A 14,543-nucleotide genomic window follows, 5' to 3' on the forward strand; every position below is an offset into this window, starting at 1 on the left:
GAAGATAGCTCTCATATCCCACCTAAGTAGTCAGAAGAAGTTAGCTAGGCATAGAACAGGTGAAATATCATTTTATCAAGTATCCAATTAATTAGATCAGGAGGAGAAGAAAGTCTATGGTAATTTTGCTCAGGATAGGCCTGTGGCCACTGAGGCTGCTGGTCCTAGAAGGTATGTGGCAAGAGTGTTCACTTTATCATTTGTCCCTCTCCATCACAATGGTAATGTTTTAGCTTTAGGAATCCATTGGATTTGGGCATTAATCCCAAAGCGAATCCATGATTGTTGGTAATAGATCCTTCCTGATTTTCCATTCCTCCTGCTCTTACCTTAGACTAGGTTCTCTTATTAAACACTTGGAATTTTGAATGTCCCTGGTTCACCTTCACGACTCTAGGTCTTTCCTCCTGTCATTCATCTCAAAGATCACTGCTAGACTATTTTTCCTATTATCATATTTTTTATTGCTCACTCTCCTTTCTCTCCTTTCTTGTGGTACTGCGATACTTCATTACAATGTGGAGCTAATCCTGAGTTCTTGAAGAAAAGCTTAGGCAGATTCTGCCATGCTGAAAAGTCAAGTCAACAAGCACTTATTGAGTGTTTATTATGTGCCAGGCTCTGTATTAAGTGCTGGGAATAAAAAGAAAGACCGAAGACCGTCCTTGTTCTCAAAGAGCTCATGGTCTAGTTGGGGAGACAGATACAAACAACTATGGACAAACAATTGGCAAGAAAAATTGGAGCTAATCTCAGAGGGAAGACACAGAGTTTAAAGAGAACTGGGAAAGGCGTCTTGTGGAGGGTAGGATTTTAGCTGGTCTTTTTGAAGAAAACCAGATTGCAGATATAAAGAGCATTCCAGGCACAGTGCAAATGCACAGAGTCAGGAGGAGGGTGTCTTGTGTGGGGAATGGTAAGGATGTGAGTGTCATTGGGTCATTGGGCATATGGAAGAAAGGCTCTGAATATGTTCCTGCAGTAGATAATCCTGTTATCTGATGACCAATCTAGTTAAGAAGAGAGATGCTTATAGCACCAGGCATGCCGCTTGGTGATGAATTCTTTGACCCCATGAAACAAAAATTTGAACTAGCTTTCAGTCCTGTGTAATGACTCCAGATCAGGAGCCCCTCTGGGCACCTGTAGTTGAAGGTGGCAGAGTAGATAGAAAGAATGCTAAAGATCTTGCAGATTTTGATAATCCGTAAAGATACATAAAAATTTTCATACAAGTCTTTTCACCATCAGTGACAGTAGAGTCTCACACTTTGGCTCTATTTTCAAACGACTTGAAGAGAACAAAGACAAGAAAATAGCCTAGAATAGATTTAGTGTTTATAGAAGAGATCCATACAGGGGATGACAACACAGTTGTTAGGAATTGAGGAGTTGATTGTCAAATTGTAATTGACAGATTGATTCCCTCAAAGTACACAAAGGTGGAGGTAGGGCAAGAGACCAAAGTTGTGGAAAAAAAATCTTGGACCTTATTGTTACCGTTAGAAAAGACTATTACAAGAATATCAAAAGGGGCAGCTAGGTGGCACAGTGGATAGAGCACTGGTCCTGGAGTCAAGAGGATCTGAGTTCAAATTCAGCCTTAGACACTTACTAGCTCTGTGGTCCTGGGCAAGTCCCTTAGAGAGGGAGAGAGAGAGAAAGAGAGAGAGAGAGAGAGAGCTGTTACTTAGGATCCAATGGTGCTTATTACTTGGGGGTGTGTGTGTGTGGGGGGGTATGTGTGTAGCATGCTAGAATGTGAACCCAGGTTCACATCTAGTGTGTTTTCCCCCTTCACATCGTTAATATTGCTTTTTTTTTAACCCACCATATTGTTTACTGCAGTGCTGAATGCATAGTAGCCACTGAATCAATATTTCATCTTTTGAATAATTTGAGTGCTCTCCAAGATATAGGTAACAAAATCATGGAGCTATCTGTCTGATGTCAATTTATTTGGGTAGTAAGGAAATGGATGATCTGTTTTATCCCCTTTGGACCTGTGCCAATCAGAACTGCGTCCTGATCAATCAGTCTTGGCTGCAGCCACTGTGGTTTAACAGGCTCCCCTGGCTGCTTATTGCAAATCTTAATAGTTCTGAAGTTTCCCCCATGCTTTTTTTTTATTCTACAGGGTTTTAAACACATTTTCCAACTTCAGTTAAGCCTTGTTACTTCTTGTTCTGTCTTTGTTGATTAATGAGGGTAATTGACCCCTGTCTCTTTATAATACAATCCAAAGCAATTTGTTTTTATATAGCAGTTCTCCAGGAGCTGTCACAAAACTGCTTTACAAAAAGAGCTCATTATCAAGCCTAGAGGAAGAAGAATTTAAAGAGATGAAGTGACTTGAGGTCCCTTGGGGAGGAAAGAGAAGTCTAAGCAGGTGGTGCAGCACAAGGAAACGACATTGTTCCTGGGGCATGGTAATGAGCTGCCAATGCTGGAAGTGAGAGACTGGACCAAATAATCACTTGAGGTTCCTTCCAACTTGAATAATTCCATGACTCCAAGACTCCCTGATCAAGTGGGCATGATAGGATTCTAGGCAAAAGGGATAGAATAGAAACCTAGCTTTTTATAATTCAGTTCAGTGGTAATAAAAAAACAAACATTAAGCACGAAGTTTCTGGGTTAAAATTAGAAAGATCCTGTTTTTCAACAAGCTTACAAGGGGGATACAACATGTACATAAATGGAAGGGAGGAGAAATTGGTTCTTAGAAAAGGTAGTTGTTTTCAGAGGTCTCAGATTACATCAAATTGTGGGATCAAATGTACCCAAGGAAAAATGGAGAAAGCTAGGCAGAGATAGGATTGCATTAAGGCCCACAGGAAGATTATTGTTTTGAGAACTGAGTTGTTATTGTGAATCATGTTGTGTCCAGATGTGTTGGGGGGGAGGATAGGTACTTGACTCCCATGCTTTTCCAGAATAATTTCTAATAAAAAATTAATATCATTGTGGGTGTACCCATAACATAGAGCCATGCTATATAAGATATTGAAGATTTATTGGTATTTATCTTTGTTACCACCTTAATTTTAAGTTAAACATTCCATGATTTTGTTAATTGAAGTATTAAGGACACCAAGCTTTATTCTAGTCTTGTGAGCTAGCTCAGCTTCTAGTTGTGACCCTCATAGCTAGCAGGGGAAAACAGAAGTCCAGGCAAAGAGGTGTGGAAGTTAAGAGAGGGGAGTCAAGGAGAGGTACCCGGCTGCAGAAAAGATCCATAAGAGAGAACCAGGGTGGATAACAGACCCCAGATCCAAGTAACTCCCATGGATAGGGCAGGGTAGTCATGGCAAAAATAAAGCAGGAGGTCAGAGTGTCCGAATGAAGGCGATTCAGAGAATAAGAAAACAAGAAATAATCAGGAGGACCTGAGTTCAGATATGGCCTCAGATACTCAGACAGCTGCGTGACCCTGGGCAAATCACTTAATTCCAATTACCTCCAAAAAGGGAGAGGGAGAGGGAGAGCTGGATTCAAGATGTGGACTCTCTTAATTTTTCTAGACAATTTACGTGCTCAGATTTTCAGTTTTCTGTAGTCCATTTATTCGCTGCACAAATAGCACTTATTTCCTGGGGGCTTCACAATCCTTGCCTACCAGCAGTGGAACCTGAATTAAAATGCTTCTTATTTAAAGTTAGCTAATTGGTCTGTTAAAACACTAAACCTATCAGTTTCAAATATCTTTATGTTTAAGGAAATTCTCATACTTTGCCTTTTAGGGATGATAACATACTTTAATTATTTGTGGGGGGTTTTTTGCCATCAAGTTTATAGGCTCTTCCATCTCTAGAAAATGGCTTCTCTAGAGGAAACACATTTCCCTCCTCTTGAAAGGGAGATTGGGGATTATGGCTGTAGAATGTTGTTTATGTTGGCCTCTTGTTTGTACTAGCTAATAATGGTGTGAGTGTGTGTGTGTGTGTGTGTGTGTGTGTTGGTTTTGCTTAACTATATCTTTTTTTTTCTTTTGCTGGTGTGGGGGTGTGTGATGTTGTTACCGGGTTTGGGAGATATCGACAGATGTCTGTAGTATAAAAATAAAAGGCACCAATTCGACTTTAAAAATAAAGATGGCTTCTCTCTATTAGATATGTTTAAAAATTTATTATTGTCATCATCCTCGAATCCAAAGAAATAAATGATTTCTTAACCAGAAGATCCCAGGAAACCATAATAGTAACTCACATTTCTGTACGTTACACATTCTTTACATTGACCTTAGAGGGCGATAGTGTGGAAGTATGCTAGGCTAGAATGGCCTCTTGTCCATCTTTCTTTTCTTCTCATGAAGAGAGAAGGAAATACAAAGGAAAACCCACTGTTCTGCTCAGTCAGGCAAAGGAAATAAATTTATCATTTTAGAGCGATAGAACATTAGGCCTACAAGGGTCCTTCATAGCATCAGTTATCTGAACTTCCTCTGTTTTATAGATGAGGGAATTAAAACTAAGAAAGTTTAATTGTCCAAGGTCATACAGCTAGTTAGTGGCAGATCCTAGACTTAGACCTAGATCTTCTCACTCCCCTAACAGTGTTTTTTCTATCCCACCTCAACTTGAGCCCCTTCCTCTGTTTTTGTAAACATAAGTGTTTTGATCTGAGAAAGCAGTTTCAAGCAAGATGATTATAGAAGTTCAGAAAGAAATCAATACAACCTTTAAAAAAACCCAGAAAAACTTTTATTAGTGGAAGAAAAAAGGGTTTGATCCTTTGAAGAAGCCAGATTGTAAAATGGAAGAACCAATCAATGAGAGAGAGAGAGAGAGAGAGAGAGAGAGAGAGAGAGAGAGAGAGGCAGGCTCCAAGTGAGGCAGCTGAGACCTAGCTGTAAATGGAAGGGTTTCATTTTCCTTTGGGAAGGTCAGAGATACCTGTAAAGGCATCAGGCTATGCACCATCTAGGTCAAGAGAAAAAGACAGGGTAATAAGAGGTGTTGAAGGAGTTAACCTTTTCTCTATCAACTTGGGATGATTTGGAGGATGTAGCAATTAAATGGTTACAAATACACTTTGGGGTTTGAATTTTGACCTTTATTTTAACCAAGGAATTACTGCTTTTAAAGGAAAAGGAAGTTGATATGTTCTAACTTCTTAATTGTTTTTGTTTAAGAAAAATTTTAAGTTAATGGACTATGTGTACCAGGTACCTGTTTCTCTCAATTATTCATTCCTATATAAGCCTGCCCACAGGCAACACTATTTGACCTCAAGCGCAGTAAACCTATCTCCTTCCTATATTTGTAGTCTTCTTAAAGGTTACTCCCCAACATTTGCTCTTTGATCCAGTGACACTAGCCTCTTGACTGTTCCATGTGAACAAGACGTTCTATCTCTCAGCTCTGAGCATTTTCTCTGGCTGTTATTCATGCATGGAACTGACTTCCCTGGCTTCCTTTAAGTACCAGTGAAAATCCCACCTCCTATAGAAAACCTTCCCTTACCCCTCTTAATAACAGTGCCTTCCCTCTTTTAATTATTTCGTATTTATCCTTCATATAGCTTGAGATACATAGATACACACACACACACACACATATTTGTATGCTGTCTCCTCCATTAGATTGTAAGCTCCTGAGGGCAGGGATTTTCTTTTACCTCTTTTTGTGTCTCCAGTGCTTAACCTAGTATCTGGCACATAGTAGGTACTTAATAAATATTGTTTGATTGAAATTTATCTACCTATCGGGGCTAGTTTTGTGTCTCTTGTTCGTTCAGCAGTGGAAGTGTCACCAAACTACTTGACTGTCTCTAGTTTGGCCTAACAAGTACTATTTTTTATCTGTTTTGTCCTGTACAGGTTATGCTGGCCAGGACTTTGACTGGGCAGATTATCAGAAACAGCATGGTGCCGAGGCCGCGCCTCATTTCTGTTTTAGAAATGTAAGTGTGTTATTTGTTCACTGCGAAATAAATAATATTGTTGTCCAGTGATAGCCCTCTTTTCCCTGGTTGACATATTATTTCCTTTTTTCTTCTCTCATTGCATGTATTAAAGCTTGAAGGATTATCCTTTGTGTATAAATACCCTGAATGTTGGTGCTCTCGTTAAGGCCTCATGAATCTGGAGGTCTGTTTATGAGTTTTTCTATAGAGCCACAATATTGTACAAGGACATGATATATCATTATGTTGTCATACCATAAAAGCGTTAAGGTTTTTGAATCAAGCCTCTGACCTAGTTGACTGTGATCCTTAAATGCTCTTCTAGGAGTGTTACAAATAACTGAACTCTATCACCCCTGGAGTACATTCTTGAAGCATGTTCTTAAGACCCCCTTAAACATGTATATACGCTTTAGCCTGAGGATGTTCAAAGACTTTTAATTGGCTTATTCCTTTATGTTCTGTTCTTAACTAGCCTATTCTGAGCACTCACCTTTTTCAAGTGGATCTTATTGGTCTAGTCATTGGGGTTTTATGGGACATAAAGGAACCATAATTACAGATGAGAACACCTTATTTTACACACAGTGATTGCCTGCCTTAAGTAGTTTGTAGCAGTTATTCATTTTGACATCATGGTATTCATGGGAAGAACCTGGACCATCCACTTAGAGCTAGAAATGGCCTTAGGAGCCATCTGGTTCGGCCAGTCTCCTTCCTTTTTTGGCAAATAGCAAAACTAGGCCCAACCCTCCTCCCAAATTTAAGTGACTTGCCTAGGTCACAAAGAATAAATAGAGCCAAAATCAAAATCCAGGTCGTCTGATCTCAAGAAGGGAAGGGAGTAAACACATATAATACTTACTATGTGCCAGGCACTGCACCAAGTGTTTTAGAGGTGTAATCTTATTTGATCCTTACACCAACTTTGAGACATAGGTGCTGTTATTCCCTGCATTTCAGAGCTAAGGAAACCAAGGCAAACGCAGCGAATGTCTGAGGCTGCGTTTGAACTCAAGTCTCCTTGGCTCTCCAGTGCTGCCTGGCTGTCAGTGATCTTCCCACTTCACTAAGCTGATACTGACCCTATTTATTCCCCAACCTCTTCTTTCATCTCCCTTATGGGGGCTTGTGGCCATGTGGGGCTTCCTATCATTTTTTTTCTTTTACCACTCACAACTCAAGAACATCATCAGCAATTTCTCACACGGCGCACTTCAGAGATTGGGTTTCCTCACAACAACCTTGTCAGGTACCTACTGTACACATTCTCGCCTTTATATAAGTGTAGAAAATGAGGCTTTGAGAAATTTAAGCGACGTTACACAATTAGGAAATATCTGGTGCCAAGTGTGGCGCTGTCTGTCTGCCTGTCCATTGAATTCATCTCAGATCTCATCATCATCATCGTCATCGTCATGGTTCACATTCTAGAGTTTGTAAAACATTATTGGGTTCTAGCATTTAGGCAGAGGGACCTTAAGACTCACCTTTCTTTTATAGATGAGAAAACTGATCAAAAATAAAGGGAATTTAGGCAACTTCATGTCCCTTTACATTAAAAAATAAACCACTATTAGTCTATAGTACCTTATTATGGTAGATTCTTAATAAATATTTGTTGAATTGAATTATCTTAATTTCATTGGACCTCAGTTTCCCCAGATGTTGAGTTGAGGTTTTAGTATATTTGAGGCTTGGAATGAGCCAGCATTATGAGTTGGCAGCCAAAAAAGCTAATATGATTATGAGAGGCAAATGGCAATCCCAGCATATTCTACACAGGTCAGACCGTATTTATAGTACTGCATTTAGTCAGGTACCATTTTAGGAAAAATATTCATAAATGTCAGTTAATAAATATTTGTTAAGCTCCTACTTTGTGCCAGGCAGTGTGGAAGGCACTGGGGATACAAAGAGGCAAACAACAGCCCCTGACCTCAGGGAGCAACTTAAAAGTGCCCGACAAATACGGCGAACAGCCTTAAGGTCGTAGCACATAGACTTAAAGACTGGAAAGACGGGAATGGGCTAAGTTGTAAAGACGTAGAAATAGCAAACAGGAGTTTGTAATCTTATTTTAGAAGTAATCGGCTTCTAGGTTCTTCCATTGTACGTGAGGAACCATAGAGAACTCCCTGATATGTTTCTTCCTGTGATATTTTTCCTGCTAAGGGAGATGTTTCCTTATCAGCCCTTTGAGGCTTAAGGAGAAAATTCTGAAAATCTCTACCTAATTTCCGTTTTTAGGAGCCAAGCATCATCCCTGACTTTAAATATTTTCTTAGTTCTCTCGTCTTGACAATCCTCTGCGGCTCTGTATCTGCCTCGGCCCCTCCCACTGTTACTAAAGCTTTAAAATAGAGGGGCTCACACAAGACCCCCATCACCTGCCAGCTCTTGAACCTCGACGGATATTCTCTGAAGATGAAATCGGTTTTAATTATTTTGTTTTGCTGTGTATTCATTAGCAGACGGCTTATTACAAAAATGCTCCCCTTTGTTTTCTGGCTCCTGATTTATTTAATACGCAGGATTATAATCTGCCTGTTGGCATATGCCTTGTATTAACTGGCAAGTTGTTGAATTTGTCAGCTCCCTACAAGCGCCCTTTGATAGAATGCTTATTATAAATTCATTTTTTAATCACATATCTCCAGTGCGGCACAGCAGATCTCGTGCGAAAGTGCGCGCATTGTCACTTTTTCCCTGGGGAAGTTTAACAATCGTAGGCAGTTATGAAATGGATCGACGCAGCCAAATGCTTAGTAAAATAAACTCACAGGTAACTGTTTTGTTATTGATCCTTTACAGATTAGCCTCAAGCAGTGAGTTGAGTTGAACCGAAAGTAGGTTGTGTGGTTTTAGTTTCTCCCTGTTGACTACAATAGAAACTTACTAAGAGGGTTAGGAGGCAGCTGGTGAAGTGTTTTGAAAGAAGCTCAAGGCCCAATGTATGGGTCACTCAGTAAGAAGAACAGGGAATGTATTGGAATCGGAGTTCACAAAGAATAATAATAGTATGGAACCAATTGATTTGGGTGTAAATAGATGCAAATAACTTGCCATTCCACTTCCATGGAAGTAGATTTGTGTTTTTCAGCTTAAAGACTATATTTGACTTGAACTGAATGACACACAGAGGTATTACGGTATCTCTGACACACGTGACAATTCCATATCATTACTTCATAGTTGTATCGTGTACATACAATGCCAGATAGGCATATTTTTCTTAAATATTCTAATATCCGTATAATTTATTGGGCTAAATAGTCTTTGGGTAAGCATGTGCATGCTGAAGTGGTGATAAGAGTTGTTAATATCCATCTAAGTGGAGCAAGAGAAAAATAGAATGGCGTCCGATAGAGAGCGAGCAACTGTATTATCCAGATACTGATTTTATTTTGTGAACTATCTAGTTCTTCCTTTTTCTTACTTTGCTTGCTTTTTGGTCACTTTCTTACTCATTCGTAGCCCTTCTTCTAAACAGTCCCAATCCTGTTTAATCTAAGAAAGTAAGTACGGTCAGAGCTAATTAGTACTTGCGTGGAAGGTTGCTTGGGGATACTAGAAGCTGTATTGGCATGTGGCCAGATAGCTTGGGTTTTTTTTTCCGTACATAGCTAGATAAAAAGGCTAGGGTCTTGGGTTTGAATCCTGCATGGACAAATTCATTATGGATTCTTTGTTAATTATATAGACTTTCAAACTGTCACCTCAAGTCTGCAAAAATACTTTGTTGGCCACAAATGATACTAGCCAAAAGAGTATGGAAGGATCAGCGTCATTATCTTGAATGTAAAAGCAAAAGCAGATTTGAAAGTTCACCCACAGTGAGGTTAGCCATCTTTATGAAATTTCACTTAATTGTCTTCTCATAGAATAGACTTCAAAAAGGAAGTATCAGTTATGTTTCTCATTACCCGGTATTATTTTTAAAGGTTACTCCAGGAATGACACTGAAATTGTTAATTAACGGTGAGTATTTATTAAACATGTATTATGTGCCAGGCATTGTGCTAAGAATACAGATAAGATCAGAGAGAAAGATGGTTCTTGCCTTCAAAGATCTTATATTCAATAAGGGAAGATGATGCATAGAAGGGAGCTGGAGATTCTGGAAGAAATTCCATCTTAGGAATTAAGGAGGAATTTAGTGTTCAGAAAAGGAGGTCATGAGAGTGGAAGGATCTTCCAGGGTGAGAAGGAGGCTGAGCATGATGGAGAAAGATGTTTGTGGAGTCAGGAGTGGATCTACAAGAGGAGTGAACTTTGGGAATTAGATGTAGATTTTATCCACTGAGGCACCCTTAATATCTCGCATTAGCACACAGAATTGAGAGATGACCATGAAAAATATCATTTGTGTTGAGCCAGTACTTCCAGTATCACTTGTAATATCTGGCTACGATCTTTTTGAACCTTGATTCTGGAAAATCAGTTATATACCTTTGGAATCTTTTACAAGACTCTTTCTACTGTCCTTATCTGACAGAGGGTGATATGAAAATGACCGATTAGTCATTGGTGTCATCCTTCTTGTTTATGAAGGAAATGCCATTCAGAACATTATACATTATCATCGGATGACAATGAGAGGCAGCATGATGAATGTGGTGAAACACGTCAGGAAGATCTGGCTTCAGGTCCTACCCCAGACACGCCATGGATGAGTCACTTAAGCGTCTCAGTGCCCTGGACAGTTTTTAAGACCACAAGTTAAGAAGGTGCCAAGCCCTATTCATAGAGGGACATGCCTCATGATGGAGACCTCGTGATGGAGAAGTTATAGAGGTCCTGGCCCCATCCTTATTCCTATCCTCAAATATTAAGTCAAGAAGTGGTTATTGTTCAGTTGTGTCCGACTCTTCATGACCCCATTTGGGGTTTTCTTGGCAAAGATACTGGAGTGGTTTGCCATTTCCTACTCCAGCTCATTTTACAGATGAGGAAACTGAGGCAAACAGGGCAAAGTGACTTGCCCAGGGTCACACAGCTAGTCCGTGTCTAATGCCAGATTTGAACCCGGGTCCTCCTGACTCCAGGGCCAGCGCTCTATCAGCTGTGCCACCTAGCTGCTGCCAAGAAGGTTAGACTTCCATGAAGCTGTAAAAGCTTTCTGGGGCTTTGCAGGTGTGTGGCAGGTCCAACTCCTGTGCGCCTATTTTGAATGCCTTCCCAGGGAACTCCAGAAGCCATTTACAGTCTGTGATGACCTAAGAGCTACGAAGATCTATGGTCTCTGGCACATCTTAAATGCTTAGTAAAGTAAACTCATAGGTAACTGTCTTGCTATTGATCCTTTATAAATTAGCTTCCAGCTGTGAGTTTTCCCCTCTAACAGGGGAAACAATTTAGATCCGTTCTCGTGGATATTGTAAAGAAGGTGGAGGCACGGTTCCATTCTTCCACTATTTTACTGGTGAGTGAAATGGATCTGGATGAGAAGAACTAACATAATGGAAGAAACTATGAGTCAGAAGACCTGAGTGTGAATCCCAGCTCTGCTGCTTAACTCTTGCGTGACGTTGGACGACAAGTCACCTCTGGTCCTGGATTTTTTCATCTGTAAAAGAAAGAGTTTAGATAATCTCCAGTTCTCTTTATAGCTCTGACATGCTGTTGATGGAATGAAAACTTACATTTTCTTTCCACACAGCCTCATTACTCCATCTTACCAGGGCTTAATGCATATTGACTCAACATGCATGCTTGCTTCCTTCCAGACATCATTCAGCCGTGGTTTTACAAAGAACATGAAGCTTGAAGTTGTGAATCCCAGGAACCCGGGGGAACTCTGTGTGGCCTCTATCATCAGTGTGAAGGGAAGGTTGATGTGGCTTCACCTGGAAGGTATGTATGTGCGACAAGAGCCTTTTAGACACTTAAAGCATCATCATGTGTGCATGTGAATTCAGCTCTTCTAATAGTCTCTCCCCCAGCAATCCTGCCTTTGCTCTGCTTTTATGCAAATTAGTCTTAAGTTATTCAATATTCTTAAGTAAGTGAAACTAATCAAATATAAATTCATTCTGAGCCTCTCTTCTTAACTAATAATTTCATGAAATGAGATGTTGGTGAGATAATTATGTTTGGAACACAGTGGTCTTTTTGCTTGTATGATCATAAAAGCTAATGCTACAATCAGATTAACATGAGTCACTAAAACTGGAATGTTAGGGTCTTATTATCAAGATAAAATATTTGCATGTTTGCATTATTTATTTATTTGCATTATTTTTGCTTCATTATCTTTAGTAGATATTTTGTTTTATATTTTCTAAAAGAACAGAATGGATCAGCTTTTGTCTCAGATGTATAATGAATGGGATTTTAGCTGGATTCTTCCAGTGCTGCATGGACCACTCCTTATATATGCTCTGTGTAGGGGTAGAAACATGATCAGTGTAGTTGGGAAGATGAAGAATTGTATTTTCTGAAGAGTGGAACACTAATGAGATTTTGGATACCTTAGAGATAAATCTATAGTTTTCTGTTGCCACTTTTTCAGGAGGAAGTAATTAGAATGGATTTGAGCTTTAAACAAAAAAAACCTAACACTTTTTTTTCCTGTGACACCTAATATTGTTATTTCAGACACTTGATAAAATTAGTATGTCTCCTTGAAAAGAAAATGCAAAAAATTAGCTTGTGTGGGTATATTGGGTTAATCTTGGCTCTCCAGACCTGTGGTTTTTATCTTAGAAGGCCTTAGCAACATTGACATCTAAGCATAAAGTTTGGAAGCTCATAGAGGTATCTCTGGCTTTCCTCCCATCCCCTTTAGAGTCCCTGGAAAATAAGTCCAACAAAATTAAAGGTCCCTTGGTAGGTCTATAGCCTTCTGAGTCTCGTTCCCAGCCATATGGCATTTTACATTCTAACATTGGCTTGGAAAAGGTGGAGAGCAACTGTTCTAGGCATTAACTTTTAAAAGAATTCTGTTTGTGTTGGCACCATTAGTCCCCAAGAAATACTTTAAAATTCATTAACACTTAATTTTAATGACAGTTGTCATTGGGATTGTAATATTGACTTTTATGCTCATGCAATCAGTATACTGCACTTTGAGGTCCGGCTGAATAATAGAATAATCCTCTAAAATGTCTAGTTTCTCAAGTTAGTACATCTCAAAATGGCATGACCTGTTAGGGTTAAACAGAAGAGAGAGATTGCATTTTGCTCTCATTACCACATTTAGGACTGAGTTGGCTATCCTTGGAGAAATACGATTTTTCTTGTATTTCCAAAACACTGAATTTAATTTGCACTGGGATGAAACATGTATTCTGAGGCTTAAGGTCTGTTTACATTCTTTCTTTGAAAACAAAAATGGTAAAGTTGGAAGCCCATGTTTCATTATTATTTAACACATTATGTTTAAAATTCCTCTGCAGTCATTATTTATTTAGCAGCTTATATTTTCAGAGTGTTTTACAGCTGTTAATTAGTTAACAAACACAGCAGTAATAGTGTCCTGAATTTTATGGGTGGGGAAGCTAACAGAGCCATTAAGGTGTTCCCGGGATTCAATTTCAGTGTTTTTGACATTGTATCTGATGCTAGTCCTCTAGATTCCAGAGCCTTCTGGTTCTCAAGCTTTTATGAGAAATATCTAGTATTTAATTTTTCAAGCATTAATTATCTTGTTTCAGCAGCCTACTTTATATGCTGTTCTACTTTGGAATATTTCATTTAGCTTTGGTTTAATTATTCCTCGCACTTCAGAGTATGGTCACTAGCCTGTATTGTGAAATCTAGTTAACATAGAATACTTACACTAGGTTTGGAATGCAGAATGTCCTGCTTCCTAGACCATATACGGGTATTTTAAAAAGAGTATTTGTGAATCTAGTATTCTAACCTGTGTTTGTTCGTTTTTTAGTAAATTGTATTTCTTTTTTCTAATTACATGCAGAGCGTTTTCAACATTCATTTTTATGAGATTTTCAGTTCCAAATTTTTCTCCCTCCCCAAGACAGCACAATCTGATAGTCTAACCTATGTATTTAAACTTTTAATATAATTATTTCAGTGCAAAGTTGGGTACAGGAGAAGATGACAAAAAATATGCTGAAAAATGTCTCAGGTTCAAGAAACAAAAGAAGCCCAAAGGCATACAGACTATTTGGAAATCTCATGCTTTTATATCACACACAGTTTCTTGCATGAGAGACTTGGAAGGTGGCAAAGACACAATAATGTGATATTATTGTGATTAAGTTCATTATAGGCTAACTGAAAGGAAATGTCTGGTCATTGATGTGAGAAGTTTTATCAAAATCAACCATGGAGGCGTGCCGCAGACATTCAGCTACTTGGACTAGAGGTTAACATCAACATCAGGTCACCACATACAGTTATAATGGTTTCAACCCAACATATTTAAAATAAGCCATCAGTGCCAGAAAACAGAAAAAGTAAAAATATTGATCTTAATTACCGACAGTTTCAGCAAAAACAAACAGTAGTAAATCATTCATTGCACCAAGGAAGCACTAAGAGTCCCAAAACCATATTAGTAATAACAATGCCAAAGGAAAAGATGTAGCAGCCAAGGCCTACACTGATTTAGACTATCAGTATATCTGCAGAACTATACAGAGGAATGATCAAAGCCATATTAACTTATA

The 14,543-nt window shown here is 39.0% G+C and overlaps 1 protein-coding gene across 1 annotated transcript in view; it reads left to right on the plus strand.

Moving 5' to 3' along the window:
* Positions 1–14,543, plus strand: part of SFMBT2 (Scm like with four mbt domains 2) — a 248,989-nt gene that overhangs the window by 150,946 nt on the left and 83,500 nt on the right. Inside the window, exons 9-10 of the mRNA XM_036759565.1 lie at positions 5,822–5,904; positions 11,637–11,763. Of these exons, the coding sequence (XP_036615460.1) occupies positions 5,822–5,904; positions 11,637–11,763 (210 nt within the window). The remainder of the gene's footprint in view (positions 1–5,821; positions 5,905–11,636; positions 11,764–14,543) is intronic.

This window comes from Trichosurus vulpecula, chromosome 5 (genome assembly GCF_011100635.1).
Source record: "Trichosurus vulpecula isolate mTriVul1 chromosome 5, mTriVul1.pri, whole genome shotgun sequence".
In the NCBI taxonomy this organism is placed as follows: domain Eukaryota; kingdom Metazoa; phylum Chordata; class Mammalia; order Diprotodontia; family Phalangeridae; genus Trichosurus; species Trichosurus vulpecula.